Here is a 27998-nt window from a genome sequence, read left to right as displayed (position 1 = left end):
GATTGTTCAAGTTTGGAAACCAGAGGATGTTTTCTGGCGACTGGGCTGCTAATGACGTAAGCCCTACTGCCGCAGCTCGCTACCTCGGCAACACCTGGACCCAAGCGCCGCCTTAGAGAGGAGGAAAACCAATAAGCGTGCAGCACAGACTGAGCAGAGATTGGGGAAGATGCACTCAATTGGTAGCTTCAGCAGCTTAGGGGAGAAGCTGCTGCCCACACAGACTGCACCAGCTGGGAAGAGCCTGACCGTGAGTGGGTAGATGCTAAGTGTTAGCTGAAAGGCTACTTGCTAATTGGTAGCTAAAAGAGGCTAGTTAGTAACATACTAAGTGGTACCAAACAGTTTTAGGGGTCAACATGCTAAGTGGTACCTACTCGAGGCTTTGAGGCTACATGCTAAGTCGTACCAAACAGGCTATGTGTCTAAATGCTAACTGCTTGTTTTCAGAATAAATTTACAGAAGACCTGGAGGCAAACAAACCCCTCAGAGTAGAGAGCAAAGCCACAGATATAATCTGTCATCCTACTGTTTTGTTGGTATAGATATAATGTATTATGTGACACAAATGGCACGAACATTCCTCAGTGACTTTGTGTTCTCGCTTCTATCACCATAATTAGCTCAGCTTGATAATCCTCTTACAGCTGAGCGCTTCTTCTTTTCCCAATGTCTGCTATACCTGCCAAGCAAGACACACACACACAACTGTAACTGTGTGTGTGTGTGCGTGTGTGTGTAAATATATATATATATATATACAATGTTCCAGCATTTGTTGTGCATGTTACAGTGTTGAACGTGTTACAGTTCCAGTGGTTGAACATGTTACACTGACAGTTGTTTTTCATTTCGTCAATTGCAGTACTTGCAGAGATGGGCCGTATTTCTATTACTTTTATCTGAAAAACGAGTTTCAATTACTTTAGAGTATTTTGTCATTTGTATTTTATCGGGTTAGTTATTGGCTAGTGTTGAGCAAGTTAAGTCAAGTAGCTAGCTATACGAAGAACGGGGTCATGATATCCTTATCAAGAGAAGTCTGACCATCTAATCTTGCACTGTATTACAAGTTATGTTGTATCAATGTGAATGGCATAATGCCATATTGATTACTGGCAGATAATATAGTTCAGTTAGCCAGGCTATGACAGATGTCTATTTGTTAAACATGGAATATCCCATTTATTTTATTGAAAAGGCACATTATGACAGTACTTTTTGTTTCATTATTTCATACATTATACAGTTGTCTCAGGTGATGTTCAAGAAGGACCATCAACAAGCACAAATGGAATGCTGTCGAAAAATAGTTTGCTCTTCCGCTCTCTGGCCAAAACGCACACCTGGCTGTAGGGATGGGCGGTATGGCCAAAAATGTATGTCACAGTATTTAGAAAGATTCTGACGGTATGTGACGGTATTGCTTTTTCAAGTAAACACATTAATTCATTGACCCCGAAAAGGACCCAATCAGCTGTTCCCGCTCGGTGGCCAACTTGCTCGCAACTGGCCAGCAAGTCAGCTTTTTAGCGTGTTAGCTCGTTAGCTAGTTAGCATGTTAACTTGTTGTGGCTGCTACTGTTGCCACTAGAGGCTCAACAGACTTTGCAATAAATTGTTTTCTGATCTAACTTATGTCGGATTTTCAAAAACAAAAACCCTATAGACAGACACAGCTCCTCTCTTTGGCACAAGTTGTGTTGGTGCATCTCTGGGGTGGGTTTAGTGTAATCTTAGTTTGTTCACCCTGAGATGAGGGAAACTCTGGTTGTCTGTTTCAGAAAGGGAGGTAACTAAAGTTCAGGGTCAGTCGCTATGGTAACTGAGCCTGTGAACCTCACCTGGTCGGGAGCAGGTGTTCTTCTTTCACAGGCTCCTCCCCCTGACAGCAGCCAGCCAATGACACAGCGCGCTTTCATTTCCTCATTCGTTCATCATCTGAATCAGTTTCCACATATGAACACAATAAGATGCTCTTACGTTAAAGACTAAAGTGTCTTCTGAAACATGGATGTCCTTTCCTGGACGATGCTTTTGATGAAGTTTTACTTCACAGGGTGTTAAACGTCGGAGAGAATATTGAGCCCTGATTAGATTTATTCTCATTTCCAGATAAATACTTGTTTGAACGGTATCGTTTTTCTTCACAGTCCATCAAATATGTCCAAACCTCCCTGTCCTCATATAACTAACGTCCCCCATCGTGGACGTGCTCTCACATCAAAGCACATTCTTTGTGTAGTAGTACGTTTACTTTTCAACATTTTATGGGGATCTGCTGGATGTCATTGTGCCTCTGATCTGGTATTTATGCAGAAAGAGAAGGAAAGGATGAGCAAACTAGACAACTAGCTGCCAAGATCCACAAGCATCTAGTTTACGGTTTGACCAAGCACAACCCTTAGAGATTTCCAAAACTATTACATGTCACAGTTGAGCTAACGTGTTAATAACTTGGCTATAAAAGGCCAGTAACAGGTTAATGATATGTTAGTAACAGGCTAATAGAAGAAAGAAAACAGGTTATTAACAGGCTAACATCAGGCCGTTAACAGGTGCGCTCCCTTTACTGTTTACTAGTAGCTGCCCGCATCTGTTTACCTTACCAGGTCCAGTCTAAATCTCGGACCTGGTCTCGGCCCGCTCACTCCACATCAATCCGCTTGTTGCACCCTCACTGAGAGCGAAACACTCAACAACTGTTTGATGTCCTGGCTCTTAAATGGAGGAATGAGCTCCCCAATGAAATCTGGACAGCAGAAAGCTCAGACAGCTTTAGATGCAAACTAAATACTCGCCTCCTCCGATTAAACCTGGACTAGTTAGCAAATTATCAACTTATAGCACGTTTGGCTTTCTTGAAGAAATTGTACTTTTTTGATTCTTGTTGTTCTGGTTCTGTTCCCTCATTTTTATCACTTTTATTTTTTTTTTCTTTTTAACAAAGATACACACACACACACACACACACACACATTTTTGTGTGTGTGTACACAGTCCACACATTTATATATGTCTCCCATTTGTCACGACACTGTTCCTCTCTGCTTCTTATTTTAAGGGTTAACAGTTCCATGTTGTTTAGTTCAGTCACTATCTTCGTCCAATCCTCTACTGTTGGTGGTTCCGTCCTGTGCCATCTCCTTGTAATGGCCCTTTTACTAAGATTTTCAACAGATACCGGCCTTCTATTAACACATCTCCTGTCATATTTCCAAGGTAAAGAAACATACATGACTTAGGTACATCATAGCCCAGGGTTTTGACAATGGTGGTATGAACGTTTTTCCAGAATTCTACAATTTCTGGGTAGAGCGAAAATATATGAGTTTTTTACATTTACTGCCCCACAATTCCTCCAACATGGTTGAGTGATAGACATGCACTTGTTTGTAATTTTGGGTGTAACAAAGAATCGATTACATTTTTCCAACAGTGTTCCCTCCACATTTGCGAGTATTTTGAGGATTGTTGTGTCCTCCAAATATTTAACCATTCATCCTTTGAGATATTCACTCAAGTTCTTGTTCCCATTTAAATTTTACATAACATGTTGTTTTTCCTAAGTTTTCTATCAGGTGTTGATATAGGGTTCTGTTCCCTCTTGATTGAATGCACTTATTGTCACTTTGGATAAAAGTGTCAGATAAATGATACATGCAAATGTAAATAACAGGCTAATTTTAGGCTAACCGCATTGTATCAACCGTGCTAAAGACGGGCTAAAAAGGATATTAACAGGTTCACGCCAGCTAACATTTTAATATCAGGCAAATAATATTCTTACAATAGGTTAATAACATGCTTCTAATAAACAAATCACAGGCTAACAGCAGGTTGATCAGTCTGCAGTGATTGTGAAGCTAGGCAAGCACAATGATATCAACAGGAGACTGACAGCAGGATCAAGTTTTGAAGGAGGTTGAACATATGAACTGCTCAACAGTTTTCAGCCAGAGCTCAGGACAAATACCCCCAACAGACACTGTGGGGAGGAGTTCCTCCCCTTTATCCCCCTCCTCACTCGGACAGACCTGTAAGTAGGTCACAGCAGCATGTGTGTGTGTGTGTGTGTGGTTAAAGCTGCTTTGACACACTCGACTTGTCTGTGTGAAGACGGATTACAGACAACACGTTGAGCTCATAGAAATAGTAGAAGAATAGAAGGACATGAGAGTGGCACCATTTTATGTGCATCGTTGCCATAGTGACAGTTGTAGTGTGCCAGCTTGTTATCGTTCAGTGTGTGTGTGATGTTTACCTTCATGTTTTTAGTTTTGGTATTCCCATAGAGGAGTTACCCACCGTGCTGTACCAAAACTACTGTCAACTAACCATCCATTTTGAGTGTTGCATTGTGGGTCCTTAACAGCAGAAAACACTATTTATTTAAGATTCACAAGAATCCGGAATCAACCTCCCCAAGCTTGCTTAGCCTCTGGTGTCCATCTGACCTCCGACCTCGTGTTTTTGCTCCTAGATGTCTGTCTAGGAGACATGGACGGACAATGGTGGGACCACAGTTCCTGGCAGGGCGTGCCTCCGCCTCTGTCCATGGTAGGACTAAGCCCCACCTCTATTTATCCCATAATGTCTGTCCCTCACTTATCTGTCCTCCACGCGTCTTTCCCCCTCCTATCTGTCCGTCATCATGTCTGTCCCTCTCCGGTCTGTTTAAAACTTGATATTTGTTTTTGAATGATAAGTCCGCTTGGTATCCAGTTGTCCTGTTTGGACTCAACTGTTCCTGTGTAGTTGTTAAACAAGCACTTTTGTTTATTGTTCATCAGCAACCGGTCACATGGCTACCATCCAAAGATGGACAACATCTAATTGGTCGAATTCAGCTGAATAAGAGGATGAAAGACGGGACAGTTCCTGTGGATGCAGGATCCCTGCTGGGCCTGAAGGTAGTCTTCTCCACCTTCAAATCCCCCTCTTTCACTTTCTTTTACTACTCCTTCTACTTCAACCTCCTCTCCTTCTCCAACAACCTTTTCCTTCTCCTCCCGCAGCGTCAGAATCTGGTTCAAAAATAATTTATACTTTGCCACCATTTCCACAATTCGAACTCTTCCTGCTTCATTTCATCCCAAAATGATGGCGTGCTTCTGCTGGTCGCTCTCTCTCCAGCTCCATAGGGTCCAATACAAATCTGCTAACATATTTCTCAGAGAAACCAAAAGGTACACGTTTTGTAAACTGCCATTCGTGTCACAACTGGGTGGCGGAAGCAGGACTCAAATGCAGAGTGTCAAATAAGGATCAGGCGTCGGGGAGCCGGAACGGGAGGTCGCTGCGGCCCAGCAGGCAACTGTTAGCCTGGAGGTGTCCAGCCAGCTCTAGCACCCGGTCCCTGTGCAATCCGGTGACTGGAGACTAGGAGCTGGCCTCTACCTCCGGAGGCGACTGGCAACTGCAAATGGGAATGCGTGGTTGGTCGGTGCGATGAACGGAGGTAGCCAAAGCGTTGGCCGCAGAACTGCAAGAATGGAGGCTCTGAGAGAGCTTTTTTTCATACAATAATGCTAAATGTACCAAAACTGCGCAGGATTTTAGAAGGTGCAACATTTTCCAAACGACGCCCCATAATATTGCAACATCTACGGACAGTCCACACTCTTAAAATTTCTGCGGAATTTTATTTTGATTTGATGACTTCTCCTTCTACCCCTATTTCTTCTTCCCTTTCTCCTTCTACTCATTCTTCTTGTTACTTCCTCTCCATTTTTTCCTTCTTCTCCTTTTTCTCCTCCTTGTTTGTCAAAGTGGGGCCTTACTCATGGTCCCTGTGTGTTTCCAGGTGGTCGGGGGTAGGATGATGGAGTCTGGTCGTCTCTGTGCGTTCATCACAAAGGTGAAGAGAGGGAGTTTGGCTGACACTGTCGGGCACCTGAGGCCAGGTAAACAAACACTTGAGAGTTTTATAGAACAATTAATATTATAAAACGATCTTAACATAGATGATTATATATCCACTAGATCAGTACTTATTCTCTCTTTTATAGAATTTATTCATTATGTGGTTCAGCTTTTTGAGTCACGTGTGATGGCCCCGACGTGTTGGATTTGCGTTTTACTGGAGTCGCGTCCCTGATATAATTATAGGGAAAACATAAGTATATGGGTAATATATATAATAGGTACTGTTCTGGTGGTTTGTGTCACCATGAGATATAATGTTCTCACAGATATTTTCTCTCAGGTGATCAGGTTCTTCAGTGGAACGGTCGGCTGCTCCAGGGAGCCACATTTAATGAAGTTTACAACATTATCCTGGACTCCAAACTGGAACCACTGGTGGAGCTGGTAGTGTCCCGACCAATCGGGTAGGTCAGAAGTCCATGTTTTTTTAAATTCCTCATCAATACCAGTCGAAGAATATTGTTTAATAATTCTTTAGATCTACTCTGTTGATAAGCTGATCAATTAAGACAGCAAAATACTGTTTAATAATATTCCCGTAATAATCCCGTAAAACTCATTAATCAAAGACTTTATCCTGACTCCTCCTTAAACATGAGACAACATCAGTAATGAGTGTTTCATGAGCTGGGCTTATCCAGGGGCTATTTAAGTTCAAAATGAACAGAATGACTGTGTTAATATAGTGATTTACTTTACATTGACATTTTGCATTATATAAACGTATGTGGTTTATGTTTTTGAAATACTACTACTACTGAAATAATGTTAAATGTAGATATAAAGATGCTGCAGTACACACCAATACCTACATATATATGAGTATCTTTTCAGATGGCAAGTGTTCTTTAACAGATTGTTGTTTGTGTTTTTCTTTTTCAGAGGGGTAGAAACCCAACTCGACTCAAGTGAGTTTATTACATAACATAACCACCACAAAGAGACACAACACCACAGCAAAGATATACAGAACCCCTACAACGAGCCACAAAGTAACCACAAAGGGACACATAACCATTAAAACCAGACAGAAAGACAAACCAGAAAGCAACTACATTGCATCTTCTCAATGTTCCCTTTTCAGCTTCCAGTTCCTTCGACTCTCCAAAAGTTGGTCGGTCATCTCCGATGAGCCCCAGCGTTCTCTCTGGGCAGCTTTCTGTACGTTTACCCCTTATACCCGGCAAAGTCCACAGCCAATGAGCTCTCAGTTGACAGATGTTTTGTTTTGACGTGTGTGTTTCAGGGTGGTGTTAAGAATGCTCTGGTTCCCAGAATTCAGGTAAAAAAATTGCTTCGCTTTTGGTGTAAACGCCTCATAAGGTCACTTTGCTACTGCTGAAGCTTCTGCCAGTATTTTACAGCGTTCTCCTTCCTGGTTCCAGTGGCGCTCGGTTGGCTGCATGTTCCCTCGGTTCTTCTGCGGGGTTCTGTGGTTGATGGGAAACGTCTGTGTTCCAGGTGAAGCTATGGTACGATAAAGTGGGTGATCAGCTGATCGTCACGGTCCTCGGAGCCAAATCGCTTCCTTTCCGAGACGACGGGCGACCCAGGAACCCCTACGTCAACATCTACTTCCTGCCGGACCAAAGGTAGAACCAGAACCCGTGTGTGGGCTAGGTGCTCCTTAGAAAATGTCTCATGTCCATAGGTGTGTAATAATATATTTTAATCAAATGTACATATTTTAGAGTTAGGCACGTTATCATGTTATTATCGCATTAAACTAAGACAATTATTTTATTGCACATGAAGGTGTTTTTAAATGTATTATTATTTTGAACATCAATGGCTCACTGGCTCTGAATACACAAACAGACAAACCATGGCTCCTTGGGGGGGGGGTTGATGCCCGATTGTCTCCTCTCTCCACAGCGACCGAAGTAAGCGCAGAACCAAGACTGTGAGGAAGTCGGCGGAGCCCCGGTGGAACCAGACTTTTATATACTCCCCGGTGGACTGGCGGGAGTTCAGGGACCGCATGCTGCAGCTAAGGGTCTGGGACCAGTCCTGGGTCCGGGAGGAGGAGAGCCAGTTCCTGGGGGAGGTCGGAAGACACGCAGGGAACATGGAGCCCAATGTGTTCCACCTGTCTCATCTTATTGTTATTATGAATGTCTTCTTCTTCTTCATCGCAGATTTATTAACAGCTACAACTCTATTCAGTAGGAACGTAAATTATCCTTGTGTCTTGTCTCCACCCCTGTCTGTCTGTGTTCCTGTCTGTCTCTCCAGGTCCTGATACAGCTGGACTCTGCTCTGTTAGATGATCAGCCTCATTGGTACAAATTGCAGCTCCATGATGTTTCCTCTGAGCTCAGCAGCTCTCCCTACTTGCAACGAAGAGGACTGCAGCTTGAAGAGCCTGCAGCCAGCACAAGGCTGCCGAGTGAGACACACACAAATACAGTCACACACAGACGGGAACACACACATACAAATACAGACATAAACACACACGCACAGACAGACACACACATAGTCAGACACACACAGACTGGTTTGGAGATTTGTTTTTTATTGTCATTGAGGAAGCTCTCTCCCTAGGGCCTCAGAAGATTAGTGACAGTGAGTTCTCGGATTACGACTGTGAGAATGGCATCGGTGTGATATCAGGTGAACTTCATGTCCCATCATGCACTGCAATGTCTGCAGAAGATGTCAAAGATTCATTCAATCATCTTCGTTTAAGAGTAATCCTGAGAATTTTGGGGCTGGTAGGGTCAATGGTTCAACTCCCTCTCTCTTTGTGTGTCTAGACTACAGACTCAATCGACGGGATTCCGCCCTTTCAGTGACAGAAAAGGAGATGTCGTCCAATCACCTCTCTCGATCTGGTATGGTCAAGATGAGGTCACGTTCGCCGAACCAAATGCTTCCTCTGAGGTGAGCAGCTACGTGTCTAGGTGTGTATCAACCAATCAGAAACTAAGCCATGTCAATCCATTCACTGTCACTTTTTTTCCGCCCTCACCTTACGACCTCTGACATGCACCCCCCTCACCCTCTGACCTCCTACTCTTTACAATCGTCATCTTCACTCTCTGACCCCTGACCTTCCTTGCATTTGTTTTCTGACATCCTGATTTCTGACGCTCTCACCTTGACCACCGTCCCCCTCCTACCTCTGACCTCCTACTTCCTGACTTCTGATACCCTGAACTATGGTTTACAGTGGTAACCCTCTGTACCCGTTGTACCGTGAGGACGCTGTGCGGTTGCTGCAAGGCTCCAAACTGAACCGAGCGTACTCTGATGCTGGCCAGTATAGAAGCCTGGAAAGGTAACTGTGGCAAACACCTGACCTTCCAGAAGCAATTTGGGGTTTGATTGGACCCTTGCATGTTTTTGGCCTCTGCTCCAAAAATGACATACCCATGATAAAAACGTCCATTGGAATAGTGGTTGTAGTACTGATTTGAATACTTGAATAACTGGTCTGTTTCTTTGTATATTCAGGAGATCTCTGAGGAGAACGTCTGTTGCCACCTCACTCGATTTTGATGACAGGTACTTCAACTGTTGGGGATTTAGTATTAGTATTTAGTATCCCCAGTATTTGTTGCACTTGTAGTAGTAGTAGTAGTAGTACTACTTGTAGTTTTAGCAGTAGTAGTACGATTAGTAGTTGCAGTAGATGAGGGATGAAAGTCATCACATTTTCGTGTATTTTTCTTTGTAAGATATTTAAACGGACCGAACCAAACCCTCCAGACAAAACGTATGATGACAGGGAGCAGTGAGGACTACAGGTGAGAACCTTCCTTCTGAAAGACATGGGTCAGAGTTCAAAGTGGCGTGGTCTATACAGGCGTTACCCTCTGCAGGACACACCCATATAGACCACCGGGACCCACATTGAGCAAATGGGTTTTGAATTGTGACGTATTTCTTTTTCAGTCAGGGCTTCATTCCTGACTTCCCCTACGAACCTGAGACCTATGCCGTGGAACCTCTGAGGTAAACAGACAGTAGTAGATGTAGAGGTAGAGGACGTCAGCAGGTCCTTTCTACGGTTCCAGGCCCTAGAGAAAGAAAAAAAGAACATCACCCAAGCCTTTTTATAGCTGTTTTTACATATAATTGTAGGGTAAACAGTGGGACATTAGCATGTTGCTAGTCAGGAGAAAGGTGTAGAACCAAAGAATGTTAACAGGTCTTCAGTAAGGAAACCTCTATCTTACGTTGCTAATGACGCCTTGATCTCTGAATTTACTTCGCCCATGTGAGGTTGTTAGTTTGATGTGTTTTTTATTCTATCAACAGAGCAAATCTGCAAGGCGGCTCAACCCAGACAAGTCCAACAGGAACGGCAGTCTTCAGCTGCAGAGGACGCCAGCTACCTCTCGTCCCGCCCAAAGGAGCTTCAGACAGAGGTATGTTCCTCTTCATATCTTCTTCACATGACAACACGTGATCATCTTTTGGCACATATCTACAGCGGCAGGCACAACTTCTCCGCTATGGTTTCTTGCATCATGCCACACGTCTAGCTACGAGGCAGCTGCCTTTTAAGCCAGATTTAGAGTTTACAGTCAGTGAGGAAAATTGACTTATTCTTCTGCATCTGCCCTTTAAAAAAACACACACCAAAAGCGAAGCAGATTTTCCCCACCATACTTGCCCGACTAGTTGTAGTTTTCATAGACTCCTCCAGGACGTGCGTCTGGATGACTGGCGCTGACCAGCAGCCGGTTTGATGACCTGTTGTGTCGGCTCGGTGCCAGCCTCTCTCGGTTAGACACCAACTGACTTAAAGGCGTCCAGTCTCAGCTGTGTGTGTGTTTCCGGTGAGCGGCCGTTTGATAAAGTGTATTCACGCTTTGGGAGCGGCACGGCGGTGATGACGAGCGGAGCATCTGAACTCTGATTGGCTTTCGCAAGATAGCGTTGGGTGAAAGCCATCCAGATATTTCTATCAATTTTTTGCAGCCCTATTCTGGTTAAGAATCACTGAGCTAAATGACATGTGATGTAATATGATCATTATTCCAAGGTTTGTCTATTTTCATTTGTCTGTCTGACTATTTCTTTTTGTCCACAGCCACCTCAGGATCACCAATTGGAACTGTTACCCCCCATCCTTATCCACCCCCAACCCCTGCCAATCATCCACCGCCTCCTCTGATACGAATACAAGCCCCTACAGGAACCACCCACCTTAACACGCCTGTATTAGCACCGGTACAAGTCCAGGCCCCACCCCCAGCTCCTGTACCTTTAGCTGCAATGGTTTCTGCTCCAACACTTGTCGAAGCCCAGCCTCCAACTACTGTACCTTTACCTGTTTCTACTCCAACACCTGTCCAAGCCCCACCTCCAGCTTCTGTACCTTTACCTGTTTCTACTCCAACACCTGTCCAAGCCCCACCTCCAGCTTCTGTACCTTTACCTGTTTCTACTCCAACACCTGTCCAAGTCCCACCTCCAGCTTCTGTACCATTACCTGTTTCTACTCCAACACCTGTCCAAGTCCCACCTCCAGCTTCTGTACCTTTACCTGTTTCTACTCCAACACCTGTCCAAGCCCCACCTCCAGCTCTTGTATCTTTACCTGTATCTGCTTCTACTCCAACACTTATCCAAGCCCCGCCTCTAGGTCCTGTACCTTTACCTACACCTTTTGCAACATTAACACCTGTCCAAGCTCCACTCCTGTCCGCTGCCCCTCCTGTAGTGCAATTACTGGCACAATCTAATGGTGCCCTGTCACATGCCCCTCCCCCAACAACTCCAGGTGGGTACATCACAGGTTTGAGCCAGAAGCTAGTGACTTGACATTCTCTCTCATTTGTTAATTAATTGGTTTGTTCATTGGTTCCTCTTTGCTTCTTTATGATGACGTCATCACTTCCCACCTGTCAGAGCCAGAGCGATGCCCAACGACACCTGGAGGGACCAGAAAAGGCAAGTGAATCTTGGGGAGGGGGGTTAGGGTTAAAAGCAGCTCTATGTGTCTTCTGGTTGGGCCTGCTTTGACTGGTTTATCTACTTTAACTAGTTTGACGGATTTATCCGGTTAGACTGAGTTAACAGTTAGTGTGACTAATCATCTCTCTCTTTACCATGATGCAGAGGTCACATGGCAGGATCGGCAGGATCAGCAGAACAAATCAGCTGATGGTATGGCAATAGCTTTTGACAGGTAGCTCCTTCCCCTGTATCAAATTAGCCCCTAAATATGTGATGAGATGGTGATTAGATGGAGTGGAGATATTAGTCCTTGTCATCTATTAATGCTCGTTGGGTTAATTGATTTGCTTACCATTGAGTTGGAAATTTGTGGATAATGTCCTTGTGAGAAATCAAAAGTATCAAAAGTTTTTGGTTAAGTATGTATTACTAACTAGAATAAAAATGATAAAGAATACAGAAGTCAATCAAGCCGTAAGTACAGACAGTGACTCAATTCAGCTGAAAGGGGACAGAGTGTTCCTTCTCCCTTACAGGATCAGGAAGATCTGACAAAGCTTTTTGGTGTGAATAGAAGCTTTAATACACATCAGAAAGGGTTGTGTTGTCTAATCAGAAGACACCCCTGCACAAAGGAACTTCAGTAGTACGAAAGATGTTATAGGAAAACACCCTTACCCCCCCTTAATGTGACATTGGTAATGATGTGTTGAAACACAGAAGGAAACTCACTCTGTGCATCGATAAATTCTTCCCCAATAACCGTCGGAATGAATCGGCCCTCGCGCACCTCAATGGTGCTTTCTACACTGCAGATGACAAATGTTTGTGTGTGTGTGATTACGCAATTGCATTTCTAATTTGACAGACTGTCAAAACCAAAATCTTGTGCAAGCAGCTTGGAAAATCACTGCTGAGTGATTTAAAGTGTCTAAACAGTCTAAACAGTCTATGAGAAATAGCGGACTGTATACAGTTACTACAACTTCCTGTTTCAAGGCAAATTACGTTTTTTTTTATTCTTATTGTTGTAGTTCTGTTCTCCTTTTGGTTGAATGCACTTACTGTAAGTCGTTCTGCTATGTGAGAGAAGCATCAGATTTATGCATTGTGACGGGGGCGAAGAAACACACGGCACAAGGGTCACGGTGAGTGCCACGAAGGGCGGATTTTATTAGATTGCGTGCGGGATTTTTCCCTGGTGATCGCTCTTCTCTCGGTCTCCTTCCCGGGGCGCGGTGCTGCGTGTGTCCGTGGCGTCCGTGGAGTCCAAGGGGACGGAGGGATGGCGGTCACCCACTGCTCTCTGGGGGGAAATAACACAAGCCTTGTTACTCGGGTCCTGCGGGACATCTTCCTCCCCCCCGGTGTGTGCCACTGAGGCTTATCAAGCCCGCGCCTGATGGCACGCAGGTGTGGCCGCTCAGCCCGTGATGAGCAGGTGCAGGTGTGTCTGCTCTGTTTCCAGGGCGACGCTGACAACGGCTCAGGACCTTGTGTCACATTCCCCCCCCCTAAGCGTCGTCCTATCTTGTGGAGAAGCGGGGAGATTGGGGCAGGGTGGGGGGTGGAGCCTGACCGGTCCGCAAACGCTGACCATAACCTTGATAGGCCATCCGCGTTGGCGTTTTCCTTCCCCGCTCGGTGTTGTACCGTGAAGCGGAAATCCTGAAGGGCGAGGAACCACCGCGTCACCCTGGCGTTGGTATCCTTGACCCGGGCCATCCACTGTAGAGGGGCGTGGTCCGTGATCAGGGTGAAGTGGTGGCCGAGGAGGTAGTAGCGGAGCTCCAGGACTGCCCACTTGGCTGCCAACGCCTCTCTTTCGACGGTCGCGTACCGTTGCTCGGCAGGGGTCAGCTTCCGGCTGATATAGACCACCGGGTGTTCCTCGCCGTTGAGGACCTGGGAGAGGACTGCTCCCAACCCGGTATCTGATGCATCCGTCTGTACCAGGAAGGGGCTGTTGAAGTCGGGGGCTCGGAGCACCGGGGCCGACGTGAGGGCTGTTTTTATCCGCCGGAACGAGTTTTCTGTCTCCGGGTTCCACGGAACCTTCTCCGGTTGCCCCTTCCTGGTCAGGTCTGTCAGGGGAGAGGCTAAGGAGGAGAAGTTAGGGATAAAACAGCGGTAGTATCCCGCCAACCCCAAAAAGGCCCGTACCTGTGTCTTTGTAGTGGGCCGCGTTGCCGAGAGGATAGCCGACACCTTCTTCTCCTGGGGCCGGATAAGGCCCCGGCCAACCTGATACCCCAGGTACTTGGCTTCGGCGAGGGCCAGGTGACACTTACGGGGGTTGGCAGTCAGCCCAGCCCGGCGTAGCTCCGACAGAACCTTCCGCAGACGCTCTAGGTGGTCCTCCCAGGTCTCTGAGTGAACAACCACATCGTCCAGATAGGCCGCCGCATAACTTTGGTGAGGCCGCAGGAGGACGTCCATGAGGCGTTGGAAGGTGGCGGGGGCCCCGTGCAGGCCAAAGGGAAGGACCCGGTACTGCCAGTGTCCGCTCGGGGTGGAGAACGCGGTCTTCGGCTTGGCCTGCTCGGTTAATGGGACCTGCCAGTACCCCTTGGTGAGGTCCAGGGTTGAGATGAACCGGGCCCTTCCTAGGCGATCCAACAGCTCATCGACCCGCGGCATCGGGTAGCTGTCGAACTCAGAGACCTCATTTAGGCGGCGAAAGTCATTGCAAAAACGGAAGGTGCCATCGGGCTTTGGTACCAGGACGATCGGGCTGGACCACGGGCTGCGTGAAGGCTCAATGGTCCCCAACCTCAGCATCTCCTGTACCTCTTCCTCGATAGCGTGTCGTCGAGCCTCCGGGACGCGATAGGGCCGCTGCCGGATGATGACTCCGGGAGCTGTGCGGATATCGTGCTTGAGGACTTGGGTCCGCCCTGGCTGGGGAGAGAACACATCGGTGAACTGACTCACCTGGTGTTGCAGCTCCAATTTTTGGGCCGCCGATAGCTGGGGGTCCATGTCGACAGCCACGGGGGGTAGGTGGGCGAGGGCCGCCAGCTGGGGTCCGGTCCCAACCCAGCGCTTCAGGAGGTTTATGTGGTAGATTTGGTCCTCCTTCCGTCTCCCCGGCTGCCGGACTCGGTAGGTAACCGGGCCCATCTTTTCGGTGACTGTGTAGGGGCCCTGCCAGTTGGCCAGGAACTTGCAGGCGGCGGTGGGGACTAGAACCATGACGTGGTCGCCAGGCTGGAACTCCCGTGGCTGGGCCGCCCGGTTGTAGTGCCGTTGCTGGGATTGTTGGGCCTTGGCCAGGTGTTCCCGGACGAGGGGCATGACCCTGTCGATCCGCTCCCGCATCTCCCGGACATGCTCCACCGTGGTTCGGTGGGGCGCAGGCTGCTGCTCCCAAGCTTCTCTGGCGACGTCGAGTAGACCGCGGGGCTGTCGGCCGAAGAGGAGCTCGAATGGGGTGAAGCCGGTGGATGCCTGGGGTACTTCTCGGATCCCAAACAGGATGTACGGCAGCATCTTGTCCCAGTCCCGCCTGTCCTCTGCCGCCACTCGACGCAGCATCTGCTTTAGCGTCTGGTTAAACCGCTCAACCAGGCCATCCGTCTGCGGGTGGTACACGGTGGTGCGGAGCCGCTTAATCTGGAGGAGCTTGCAGAGGTCAGCCATCACCCGGGACATAAATGGGGTGCCTTGGTCAGTCAGGATCTGGGAGGGTAGACCGACCCGACTACTCAGCAGGAACAGCTCCTGGGCAATGGCTTTGGCGGTGGCTTTACGGAGGGGGATGGCCTCCGGGTAGCGGGTGGCGTAGTCTAGGATGACCAGGACGTGTTCGTGTCCCCGGGCAGACTTCGGCAGCGGCACCCACCAGGTCCATCCCGATTCGCTCGAAGGGCACCTCGATGATGGGCAGTGGAATCAGTGGGCTCGGGGCCGGGGTGCGTGGCGACGTCAGTTGGCAAGTGGGACAGGCTTGACAGAAGCGCTTAACCTCAGCATCCAGACCCGGCCAGTGGAACCGGTCGCGTATGCGTTGGGCGGTGTTCTGGGCCCCCAGGTGGCCGGCCATGGGGTGCGCATGCGCTAGTTCGATCACTGCCTCCGTCTTTGTCCGGGGGACCACCAGCAGGGTTTTTTCTTCCCCCCTTCGTTGTGCGACACAGAAAAGCAGGCCGTTCTTTATCACGAAGTGGGGCGTGGGGTGAGGTGCCGGTTGGAGTTCCTTCCCATCGGCAACCCTCACCTGGGACCAGCAGTGCTTTAGGCGATCATCCTCATGCTGCTCCCTGGCGAACCCCCCAGCCCCAGACACCTGCTGGAAGAGGTCAAAGTACAGATTAGGGTTATGGTGGGATGACTCACCCTCCCTGGGGCTATCCGAGGCCAGCAGCGCGGGGAGTCGTCTGGGCCTTCTCGGCGCGGGGCGCGGTGGGCGGTTCCGGGCGGGGCTAGCCGGCTGGCTGGTGGTGGCTAGGAGGCGGTCGAAGCCCGGCCAATCTCTCCCTAGCAGGACCGGCACCGGTAGATGCCTGACAATCCCCACTTCCACCGGCCATGCCCCGGGCAGCGCCGCGATGGTGATGCGCCGCGATGGCACCTCCCTGGTATCGCCGTGGATGCAGGTGATGGGCAGGCGGGCTTTGGGTTCGGGTCGAGGAGGAAGGACGGTGGGCCGGACGAGGGTGACCGCGCTGCCCGAGTCCAGGAGGGCGAGGAATGGTCGGCCACATATCCTCACTTCCGCCTGCGGGGCCTGTTTCGGAGCCTCTGCGTGCCCGGCACAGTTAGTCAGCCAAGCCCGTCCAGGGGTCGGTGGCGCTTCGGTGGGCATAGATTCGTCCTGCGGGCCAGAAACCGCCGGCTTGCTTACTGGTCGCTGGACGCGTTCTGGCATGCGTTGCTCCCGGGTTTCCCGGCGGGGAAAGAACAGCTCTCTCTCCCCAACCTCCCGGCGTTGGGTGGCCTCCGCCAGCTCGATGGCCTCTACCAACTCGTCGACGTTGGTGGGGTGCCGCATGCCGGCTGCCTGGCGGAGCGGGCGAGGAAGTGCCCGTAACAGGCGATCGACCACCACCCGCTCCGCTACCTGGTGTGCGGTGGGGCCCCCGGCCAGTAGCCAGTGCTGGACCAGGCGTGAGAGGTCCGTGACTTGAGCACGGGCCGGCCGCCGTGTGTTATATGCCCAGTCGTGGAAGAGTTGAGCGGCGCTAAGGGGCGATAACCCCAGTCGCCCCAGGATTTCCTTCTTCAGCTCCTCATATGAGCCGCCCCGCTCCGGGGGAAGCATGAAGTACGCTCGTTGTGCTTCTCCGGTCAGCAACGGCGTCACGATACGCGTCCACTCGTCCCTGGGCCAGGCCTCCCGGGTGGCGATTGCCTCAAACATCTGGAGGAAGGTCTCGACGTCATCCTGCGCAGTCATCTTCGGAATCAGCTGTGCGGCCTGGGCACGGGGATCCGGTGGCGGTGTCCGCGGGGTCGTGCCCAGGCGCAGGGCGGCAAGCTCCCGCTCCGTGTTGCTTTGTCGGGAGGCCATATGCTCGGCGAGTTGTTGCTGGCGCACGCTCACCTCTGTGAGGTGTTTGAGTAGGTCCTCCATCTTCCGGGGGCGGACGCCACGGGAGGAAAACAGACGGGGACGTGAATGAACTCACCGTGAATAAAAAAATAAAAAAAACGTCCGGAGCAATCCGAATGGGGTGAAACCCTGGTCGGTGCTTCTTCAGCGCTGTGCCCGCATCCTCCACCAGTGTGACGGGGGCGAAGAAACACACGGCACAAGGGTCACGGTGAGTGCCACGAAGGGCGGATTTTATTAGATTGCGTGAGGGATTTTTCCCTGGTGATCGCTCCTCTCTCGGTCTCCTTCCCGGGGCGCGGTGCTGTGTGTGTCCGTGGCGTCCGTGGAGTCCAAGGGGACGGAGGGATGGCGGTCACCCACTGCTCTCTGGGGGGAAATAACACAAGCCTTGTTACTCGGGTCCTGCGGGACATCTTCCTCCCCCCCGGTGTGTGCCACTTAGGCTTATCAAGCCCGCGCCTGATGGCACGCAGGTGTGGCCGCTCAGCCCGTGATGAGCAGGTGCAGGTGTGTCTGCTCTGTTTCCAGGGCGACGCTGACAACGGCTCAGGACCTTGTGTCACAGCATGTAAAATTTAATTGTGTTTTGATCAAACTCTCCTCTCCTTTCACAGCAGCTCTGATGAAGGATTCATCAAAGGTGAGATAAGTGTCACACAAACCACTGATGATGTCATTCAGCTGCTCACCTGTTTTTCTTGTGTCTCTAGGTGAGGGACAGTCTGTCCTTCAAATCATCAGACAGCGACATCAGCGATGTGTCGGCCAGGTTATACCAGCAACCTAACACAACCTAGTACAGCTTAAAAGACATTTAAATATATGTGTTAACTGGCCTCCAGAAACCTATTTTTTTTCATATCCCATGATGCATGTTAGCATGTTGTTATTGAATACTATGCTTTTAACATGTTTAATTTTAGCATGCTATCGTTTCTGCTAGCATTTTGGACTGTCTGTCCTCTCCTCTAATTCGCTACAGCAATCAGACAGAGGTTCTGGAGGGCCAAACAGTGGAGCTGGAAACGGGGTTAGAGGTTACACAGGAAGTAGCGGGGGTAGAAGAGGACCGACCCCCACTGCAGAAGAGCGAATCAGTGGGGGACGCAGAGGAGGTGGTGCTGGAGCCAACAAAGTAAGACGCTACTGTAAAGCAACAATAGTTCTCCCCCATCTCCACCTCACCTGTTTCACAAGTGAGTTTGTTTCTCCTCTCTCCTGCAGGGCGGCACCAGCAGCTCCTCTCACAAAGTCTTCAAGTGTCGGAGGAGAGATTTGTTCGTTGGGGAGAAATGACGACGACGACGACGACAAGAAGCGACGTTCAAGCTTCGGAGCAAAGATGATGGGAATGGTGGGACTGGGGAAGAAGAGTCAGAGCGCCTCCCAACTCAACCCTGAGGGTGAGTCCCTTTTCATCCAGCACCTTCTTCATCATACATGTTACCTCATTGTTTAAATTCAAACAATAGACCTACTTGTTTAGAGAACATACTTACTCAGGGTTCAAGTGGAGGGTGAACTCACGTAAATAACATATACGCACCTCTAAATAGCATTTAGACACCTCAAATTTCCATGCGCCTTTTGTTCTGCCATCGGAATAATACAAAATACATTTACCTAAGACTAAGTTTCATATTGGAGAAAACCGACCTAGTTGTAAGCTTAAAGATCGAACCCACAGGTTTAAGTTTAGCCTAAATACCTACATCAAAGCATGAAGGCCACCTTCCCCCATGAAAGTTAGACAGGAAGCAATAAAACAACTTCCACATTAAAGACATGAATGTGCCTGCTCATATTCACATATTCTTCTTCATGTGCCCTCCCCGCCTTTATTTATCTAGAGGAAGAGAAGAAGAAGAAGGTTGTGAGACTCCCTGTCCAAAGGAGTGTAGAAACAGGTCTAGCCATCGAGTTTAAATCTCGTTTTACTCGACAGCCGAGCCGCGACCCGGACGCCGAGGACCCCAAACCTGGAGCGTGAGATATCGTCTTTCTACAAACTTGCCCTACTCTCTCAGGTTTCTAAGGTGTCAGTCCTCTTTTTGAACTTCTTATTCTTCTGCCGCTGCAGTCTGATATTTCCAGGAGTGAAGTTGGCATCAGATAAACAGTTCACCGGCTTCCTGGATGGATTAGGCCCCGCCCAGCTGGCTGGACGCCAGACTCTGGCCACGCCCTCCATGGGTAAATTAGCTATAAGACCTTGTGTGCACTTGATATAAGAATGTTATCTATACATCATATAACATGAGCCTCCCTGACTGGGTGATTGGTGGTCAGGCGACATACAAATCGGGATGGTGTATAGAAAGGAGCGTCTAGATGTGGAGGTGATCCGAGCCAGAGGGCTTGTGGGTAAACAAGGGAACAAGAACACTCCAGGTAATAATACCACACACTGTACTACCATAATGTACTACACACTATCATTCTTTACTTCATGTTCTCATATTGTACTCCCATAACACACTACATCCCAGATAGCCAGCGGACTCGGCCGTACTGTGACTGAAGTGTAGGCTAGTTAGGCTGTGTACCGGCTCCATGCGGCCTGATGTGAGCCAGCTTTGGCCCCTTTCATTCATGTCATATCTGTCATATAGCCCAGATGTAGCTGTTACAGACATGGCCCTATTCTGGCTCAGACATGGCCACCGGGTGTCACGTCTGGACCCTGGAAGGAGACTCGGACTCAGGATCAGAGCTTCCAATCTTTCTTTATTTTAAAGGACAGATAGTAACTATGTTCCGGGACAAATCTAAGTGGGAATTCCGAAGACAGGCAGTAGGTCGGCAACGCGGGAGGCAACAGATGGTTCTGGTCCAGGGGAATAGGCAGGTTCGTGGTCAGAGGCAGGCGGAAGGTCGAGTCACAGGTTCTAAGGGGTTTAGGGGTAGATAATCAAAAAGCGGTTCAGCAGAGAAGTGTACATTCAATACCTCACAACCTGCCCGCTGCGTCGGGCTGCTTTTATAGGTATCTCTCTCTCGCAGGTGTTTAGAATTCCGGTGATTGACTCCGGAGGACGCGTTCTTTGGCTCCCCCTAGTGGCCTCCTGCCGTCACGCTGGGGTTGAGACCTCACAGAGCCCCCTCCTCCACGGCCGGCTCCTGACGGTCGAGCCACTGTAGACGGCGGGCGACCCCGCGGGCGAGGTGCAGGGCGATCCGGGCGCATCCGATGAAACTCCTCTATTAGTTCTTGGGAGAGGACATCCCGGGCCGGGATCCATGATCGTTTTTCAGGGCCGTATCCTTCCCAGTCCACCAGGTAATGGAGGCCGTCCCGCAGACGTTTGGAATCCAGCACCGCCGTGATAGCGTATGCCGGACCCCCATCTATCTCCAGTGGGGCAGGTGGCGTTGGTGTCGGTAGAGATGGATGGAGAGGGCTGGCATGGACAGGCTTCAGAAGAGACACGTGAAATGCTGACGAGATTCGATAATGTTTAGGTAGAAGCAGTCGGTAGGTTACCGGGTTTATGCGATGGGTGATTTTGAATGGTCCGATGTATCGTGGCCACAGCTTCCGGCAGGGCAGACGCAGCTTCAAGTTTCTCGTGGATAGCCACACCCTCTGACCCGTTTGGTAGCTGGGAGCGGGCCGGCGTCGTCGGTCTGCGAACTTCTTTTGCGTGCTGGCGGCTTGGCGGAGGTGACGATGGGCGGTCTCCCAGACTTCGCCACTGCGTTGGAACCAGTCCTCTACGGCCGGTACGGGACCGGGCCTAGTGTCCCAGGGAAACAATGGGGGCTGGTATCCCAGCACACACTGAAACGGGGTTAATCGTAATGACGAGTGGAATGTAGAGTTCTGTGCGTATTCTGCCCAGGCCACGTACCGGGACCAATCATGTGGATGTTGTAAGCAATAACCACGAAGGTACTTCCCCAGTTCCTGGTTGAGTCTTTCGGTTTGGCCGTTGGTCTCTGGATGGTATCCGGACGTCAGCTTCACCTTTATTCCCAGCCGGTTGCAGAACGCCCTCCAGACCTGAGACGTGAACTGAGGACCTCTGTCTGAGATGATTTCTTCTGGAAGGCCGAACGGGCAAAACACCTGGAGGAACAGACACTCTGCCATCTCTATGGCTGAAGGAAGGTTACACAGGGGTATAAAGCGACACATTTTAGAGAACCTGTCGACTAATACTAAAATAGTAGTAAACCCCTCTGACGCCGGTAGGTCGGTGAGGAAGTCCACTGCCACATGGGACCACGGTCTCTGGGGAGTGGGCAGCGGTACTAACTCCCCGGCGGGGAGTTGACGGGGGGTTTTAGTTTGTGCACAGACCGGACAGGATAGCACGTAGTCCCGCACGTCGGAGGCCAACGAATTCCACCAGTATTTCTGGGACAAGAGCTGAGTGGTTCGGGTAATGCCTGGATGTCCTGATCCCAACGAGGTGTGACTCCACTGGACGAGTTGAGGTCGCACTGATGCGGGGACATAGACCCGGTTGGCAGGGGTGTCAGGTGGTGCTGGGTCTGTGCGGAGCGCGTCCTGGATGACGGACTCGAGCTCCCAGTGGATGGGGCCGACGAAATATGAGTCCGGTAGGATGGGTTCGGGATCGCCCATAGACGCCGGAGACCCGTATAGTCGTGAGAGTGCGTCCGCCTTTGCGTTCTTCTCTCCGGGCTGGTACGACACGGTAAACTGGAAGCGCGTGAAGAACAAGGCCCACCGGGCCTGACGCGGGTTTAGCCGTCTTGCCCCTTTCAGATACTCCAGGTTGCGGTGATCAGTCAGGACCATGAAGGGGTGCCGAGCTCCCTCTAGCCAATGCCTCCATTCTTCCAGGGCGAGTTTGATGGCTAGCAGTTCCCGGTTGCCCACGTCGTAGTTTCTTTCCGCCGGGGACAGTTTCTTTGAAAAGAACGCACATGGGTGCACCTTGGGGGGACTCCCCGTGCGTTGGGATAGAACACCCCCGACCCCTTCTTCGGAGGCGTCCACCTCGACAATAAACTGGCGGTCGGGGTCCGGTTGGTTCAGCACGGGAGCTGAGGTGAACGCCAGCTTAAGGGTGTCGAACGCCTTCTGGGCTGCGTCAGACCATGGGAGTTTGCCTTTCTTCTGGCTCGTAAGGGCGGTAAGTGGAGCAGCCATTGCCCCGAAGTTCCGGATGAATCTCCGATAGTAATTGGAGAACCCCAGGAACCGCTGGAGCTCCTTTACGGTGTTGGGTGTAGGCCAGTTGTGCACCGCGTCTACCTTGCCTTGGTCCATGGCGACCCCTCCTGGCGAAAGCACGTATCCAAGGAAGGTGAGCGTTGAGACGTGGAACAGGCTTTTCTCCGCATTCACGTAGAGTTGGTTGGCCTGCAGACGCTGTAGCACTAAACGCACCTGCTGGACGTGCTCCTCCATACTGTGGGAGTAAATGAGCAGATCGTCAATGTACACAATAAGAAACCGATTTATCATGTCATGGAAGAGTTCGTTCATAAAGGCTTGGAATACTGCGGGGGCGTTTGTGAGCCCGTAAGGCATCACCAGGTACTCGTAATGCCCTCTTGCCGTCAGGAAAGCCGTTTTCCATTCATCGCCCTCCCGGATGCGCACCAAGTTGTAAGCGCTACGGAGATCAAGCTTAGTGTATATGCTTGCCCCTCCTACCTGTTCCAAGGCCGCGGGGATGAGGGGCAGAGGGAACCGGTTCTTCACTGTGATCGCATTCAATGCCCGGTAATCGATACACGGACGGAGCCCTCCATCTTTCTTTCCCACGAAGAAGAAACTTGAAGCGGCCGGGGACGTGGAGGGGCGGATGATGCCCTGCTGCAGGGATTCCTCGACGTACCGGTTCATGGCCTCCTCCTCTGGTAGGGACAGCGCGTATATCCGGCCCCTCGGCAGCGGTCCCTCTGGCAGCAGCTCGATAGCACAATCGCATGGTCGATGGGGAGCCAGCTCTGCGGCTTTTTGTTTGCTGAATACCTCCTGGAGTGTCTCGTAGCAGGGGGGTACTGCCTGGGTCTTTGTAGCCGTGGCTGCCTCCACCGAGGTGGCTCGGCAGGTGACGTTCAGACATCTGGACATACATTCAGGAGACCAGGTCAGTAACTCACCTTGTCTCCACGAAATCACAGGGTCATGGAGCACAAGCCACGGGTGTCCTAGGATCAGAGGCTCCCGGGGAGAGGACACTATGAAGAACCTTATGTCCTCCTCGTGCAGCGCTCCGACCCGCAGAGTGATGTTAGCCGTCTGGTGCATAATCATTCCGGTGCCCAGGGGCTGCCCATCCAAGGCGTTGATTCGGAGTGGAGGACGCACCGGGATGAGGGGCACAGATAAACGGTGAGCCAAGTGTTGGTCCATAAAATTCCCTGCCGCCCCCGAGTCCACCAACCCACGTACCTCCTGCTTCATTTTCCCCAACGATAAAACAGTAGGTAGGGTTAGTTGTTGACGTGACATGTTTAACACTGGAGACAGTCCTACCTTGGCGGAGGTGTAGGTCCAGCCATCCTTCTGACGGGGGGGTCGGAGTCGGCAGTTCCGAAGGAGATGTCCCGCCTCGCCACAATACAAGCACAACTGCTCCCTGATCCTCCTTATTCTCTCCGCTGGAGACAGGGGCAGGCGACCTAACTGCATCGGCTCCGGTCCCTCGTCGGCCAGAGGAGGTGTTACCGGAAAGGTGGGCTCTGATGGAAAACCGGCTCGCGGGGGTCGTCGGGACTCGAGGAGGTGTCCCACGCTAATGGACACTCGGATGTAATCGCCAAGCTGGGTGACATCCCCTCGGCACGCCAGTTCGGCCTGGAGTTCAGGACGGAGACCGCGACGGTAGATGGTCAGGAGTGCGGTCTCGCTCCACCCGCTGCCAGCGGCGAGGGTCCGGAACCTCAGGGCGTAATCTGACACCGTTTGCGAGCCCTGCCGGATTTCGCACAGCAAATCTCCCGTTGTTTTCCCGGTAATGGGGTGGTCAAACACCTCTTTAAACTGTGCTTGAAAATGTTGCTCAGACAGAAGTTCTGGGGCTCCCGCTGACCAGAGGGCCGTTGCCCAATCGAGGGCTCTTCCTGTTAACAGGGAGATGACGAAGTCGACTCTGTCCTTCTCCGTTTGGTAGTTTGCAGAGTGGTGGGCGATATACATCCCGCACTGCATGAGGAATCCCAGGCATTTGCCAGGAGAGCCATCATACTTTCCCGGCATAGCCATCGGGGCGGGTCCGGTGGATGCCGCAGGAATGGCGGGTTGAACCGCCGGTGTGGCGGACTGGCGTAGGAGCTGGCATAGCTCCTCAACTCGTTCCTCCTGCTGGGCGAGCCGAAGTTGGAGCTCCGATGGTTCCATTTGAATACTGGTGAGGTATTCTGTCACGTCTGGACCCTGGAAGGAGACTCGGACTCAGGATCAGAGCTTCCAATCTTTCTTTATTTTAAAGGACAGATAGTAACTATGTTCCGGGACAAATCTAAGTGGGAATTCCGAAGACAGGCAGTAGGTCGGCAACGCGGGAGGCAACAGATGGTTCTGGTCCAGGGGAATAGGCAGGTTCGTGGTCAGAGGCAGGCGGAAGGTCGAGTCACAGGTTCTAAGGGGTTTAGGGGTAGATAATCAAAAAGCGGTTCAGCAGAGAAGTGTACATTCAATACCTCACAACCTGCCCGCTGCGTCGGGCTGCTTTTATAGGTATCTCTCTCTCGCAGGTGTTTAGAATTCCGGTGATTGACTCCGGAGGATGCGTTCTTTGGCTCCCCCTAGTGGCCTCCTGCCGTCACGCTGGGGTTGAGACCTCACACCGGGTTTATCGCCATCCAGCATTAAAACAGGTTCTGGCTTATGGATGGCTTCCAGACCTGGGCTGAATCTGTCATTATAGCTGGGTTTATCAGCAACCAGCACTGAAACAGGCTCCAGCCCGTTGATGGCTGCCAAACCAGGGCCAAATCGGGCAATGAAAATTGGGCCTATACTGGTTGGAACATGGCAGCTGGGTTTAATGGTAACCAGCACTGAAACAGGTTCTGGCCCATCGATGGCTGCAGAATCCGGGCCATACCTGGCTTCATAGAAACGGCCCTATTCAGGCTAAGACATGGCAGCTGGATTTATTGGCAGCCAGCACTGAAACCGGTTCTGACCCATTGACGGCTTCCAAACTTGTGCCAAATCTGGCATTATAGAATTGGGCCTACTCTGGTTGAGACATGGCAGCTGGATTTATTGGCAACCAGTATTGAAACAGGTTCTGAAGACGTTTGACCAGGTCCCCCCCGAGAAGTGCTGCAGGAGTACGGGGTGAGGGGGTCGTTACTTCCAAACCCTCTACGCCCAAAGCGAGAGCTGTGTTCGGGTGGGGCTTGGACTTCGCCAGGGCTGCGCCTTATGACCAATCTTCTTTGTGGTTTTCATGGGCAGGATATCGAGGCGTGGTCGGGGGGAGGAGGGTCTACAGTTCGGGGGGGTGCGGATTTCATTGCTGCTTTTTGCAAACGATGTGGCCCCGATGGCACCCGCGTTCTCCGGCCTCCAACTCTCACTGGAGTAGTTTGTGGCCAGGTGTGAAGCGGTTATGATGAGGATCAGAACCTCCAAATCTGAGGCCATGGTTCTCAGCAGGAAACCGATGGATTGCCTGCTCCGGGTAGGGAATGTGTTCTTACCCCAAGTGAAGGAGTTCAAGTACCTCGGGGTCTTGTTCATGAGTGAGGGGAAGATGGAGTGTGACCTTGGCCGGAGAATCGGAGCAGCGGGGGGGTATTACGCTCGCTTTACCGCACTGTTGTGACGAAAAGAGAGCTGAGCTGAAAGAAACTCCTCCAGTTTGGTATGAATAAGAACAGACCTCGTACTCGCACTTTCTTTTCATTCTCCACCAACATCCACTGTTTTTAGTAAGTATTTGGTTTTTATTTGTGGGGCTGTCTAAATTAACACAAACCTATTAATCTATGTGATGTGAGATGCAATGTGAGATGAATGCAATACATTATTTTAATCCCTAGGGTCACCTTCGTTTACTTACGGCAAACCGGAAGTAAACAACGATGACCCGGAAACAAAACCCCCGCTAGCTGCAGTCAGTTATCTTTGATTGCAGAGTCCGAGGCGGTAGATGGAGAGAGCTTTTTGCATTGGAAGGGAAACAAGCAGAGAATTCCTCCACTTGTCAAACAGAACGGGGAGGAGTGGAAAACGGAACACTTTACAAGCTAGCTGCATGGCAAAGCTAGCTGCTAGGCTAGCTGACTCTCCCCGACGTGTTTTTTTCTGGCATTACGAGCTCAAGCCGGATCTGGGCCAGGTCATTTTGGCTACCTGGGATGCAATCATAGTGTACTACCATATTGTACTACATACTATCTACATACTATGTACAGCATGCAATCATTATGAACTACCTCCGTACTACAGTGATACAATTTCTTTCCTCTTTAATTTCTAAAACTGTAATAATGATGTTGCAATATTGACAAAGATATTTGTAATTGTTGTTAATTAATTAATGATTGATCCTGTGTGTGTCTGTGTGTGTGCATGTGTGTGTAGCTCCATACGTAAAGGTCTATCTGATGGATAATGGGAAGTGTGTGTTAAAGAGAAGAACTCGGCTGGCCAGAAAATCCCCCGACCCCCTTTACCAACAACAGCTTCAGTTTGAAGAAAGCCCTGAGGGAAAAGTACTACAGGTACTTCATGAAGCGATTCAATCATACTATATTTATTTTATTTATTTATTCATTAGTTTTGCATGGACAATGCACACCAATTTACAGTTGTACTGTAAGTGAGCCAGAGATTCTGATTTCAATCCGCGGTACCCTAGCCTAAAATAAAAAAAAATCTCAAAAGAAAATGTAAATAAAGTTCATAAACAAACGGTTATCAGCGTATAGACGAAACCAATACACAGCAAATGAATCATTATACACAAGAGTAAGACATGAAGAGGGGACGCATGAGTACTTTGTGACATGTGTTGGTCTGCTGTCTGTCTGTCGCTCTCTCTCTCTGTTTGTCTGTCTGTTTCTGCCTGCCTGTCTGTGTCTCTCTCTCTCTCTGTTTGTCTCTGTCTGTCTGTCTGCCTGCAGATTATTGTTTGGGGTGACTATGGCCGGATGGATCATAAATCTTTCATGGGAGCTGCTCAGATTTTATTGGACGATTTGGATTTGTCAGTAATGGCGATTGGCTGGTTTAAACTGTTTCCTGCCATCTCATTGGTGGACGCCGCCCTGGCCCCCTTGACCAATAAGGAGGTGGAGGGCACAAAATCATAGAATCAGGAGGAGCGTTCAACTGTATTGCCCCAGCAACAGGCCGGGAAGCGACATATTGTTTCCCACAATTCCCCTTTTCTGCTGCATGATGACATCACAGCGATGGATTTACAGTGCCACAATGTCACCACGAGGAGGACGGTGGCTCCGCCCAATGATGTATAGCAAAGGAGGGGCCACACAGACGATACAGGAGCCAAATCTAGGTCAAAAGATTTGATCATTCGAAAAACAAATGTTTACCTGAAAGTTTGATGGTGTTGAACATTTGAAAATACAACAATGTATTCAAAATAAAAATAAAAGGGATATGGTTGAATATAGTTTTGACTATATAGTTTCTTC

The 27998-nt window shown here is 50.0% G+C and overlaps 1 protein-coding gene across 2 annotated transcripts; it reads left to right on the top strand.

Annotated features, from left to right (window-relative positions):
• The first annotated feature begins 5 nt into the window (after positions 1-5).
• Positions 6-27961, top strand: LOC119219119 (regulating synaptic membrane exocytosis protein 2-like). 2 transcript variants are annotated; one of them, XM_037474024.2, is made up of 30 exons: positions 6-250; positions 4485-4561; positions 4795-4914; positions 5808-5907; positions 6210-6333; positions 6812-6837; positions 7014-7090; positions 7176-7211; positions 7391-7521; positions 7805-7976; positions 8165-8318; positions 8477-8545; positions 8689-8815; positions 9105-9212; positions 9389-9439; positions 9613-9681; positions 9830-9889; positions 10196-10305; positions 10974-11666; positions 11795-11836; positions 12005-12052; positions 18014-18039; positions 18110-18168; positions 18382-18534; positions 18624-18802; positions 19250-19385; positions 19480-19592; positions 19689-19790; positions 26923-27062; positions 27465-27961. In XM_037474024.2, exons 2-30 carry the CDS (start codon positions 4502-4504, stop codon positions 27651-27653), a joined length of 3474 nt encoding a protein of 1157 aa, XP_037329921.2. In that variant the 5' UTR covers positions 6-250; positions 4485-4501; the 3' UTR covers positions 27654-27961. The 2 variants fall into 2 exon arrangements, with proteins under 2 accessions (XP_037329921.2, XP_037329922.2); XM_037474025.2 differs by lacking the exon at positions 9830-9889.
• The last annotated feature ends 37 nt before the right edge of the window (positions 27962-27998 follow it).

The sequence above is a fragment of the Pungitius pungitius genome, chromosome 17 (assembly GCF_949316345.1).
Source record: "Pungitius pungitius chromosome 17, fPunPun2.1, whole genome shotgun sequence".
NCBI lineage: Eukaryota > Metazoa > Chordata > Actinopteri > Perciformes > Gasterosteidae > Pungitius > Pungitius pungitius.
The sequence above is the reverse complement of the archived record's forward strand: the minus strand, read 5'-3'. Positions and strand labels throughout refer to the sequence as shown.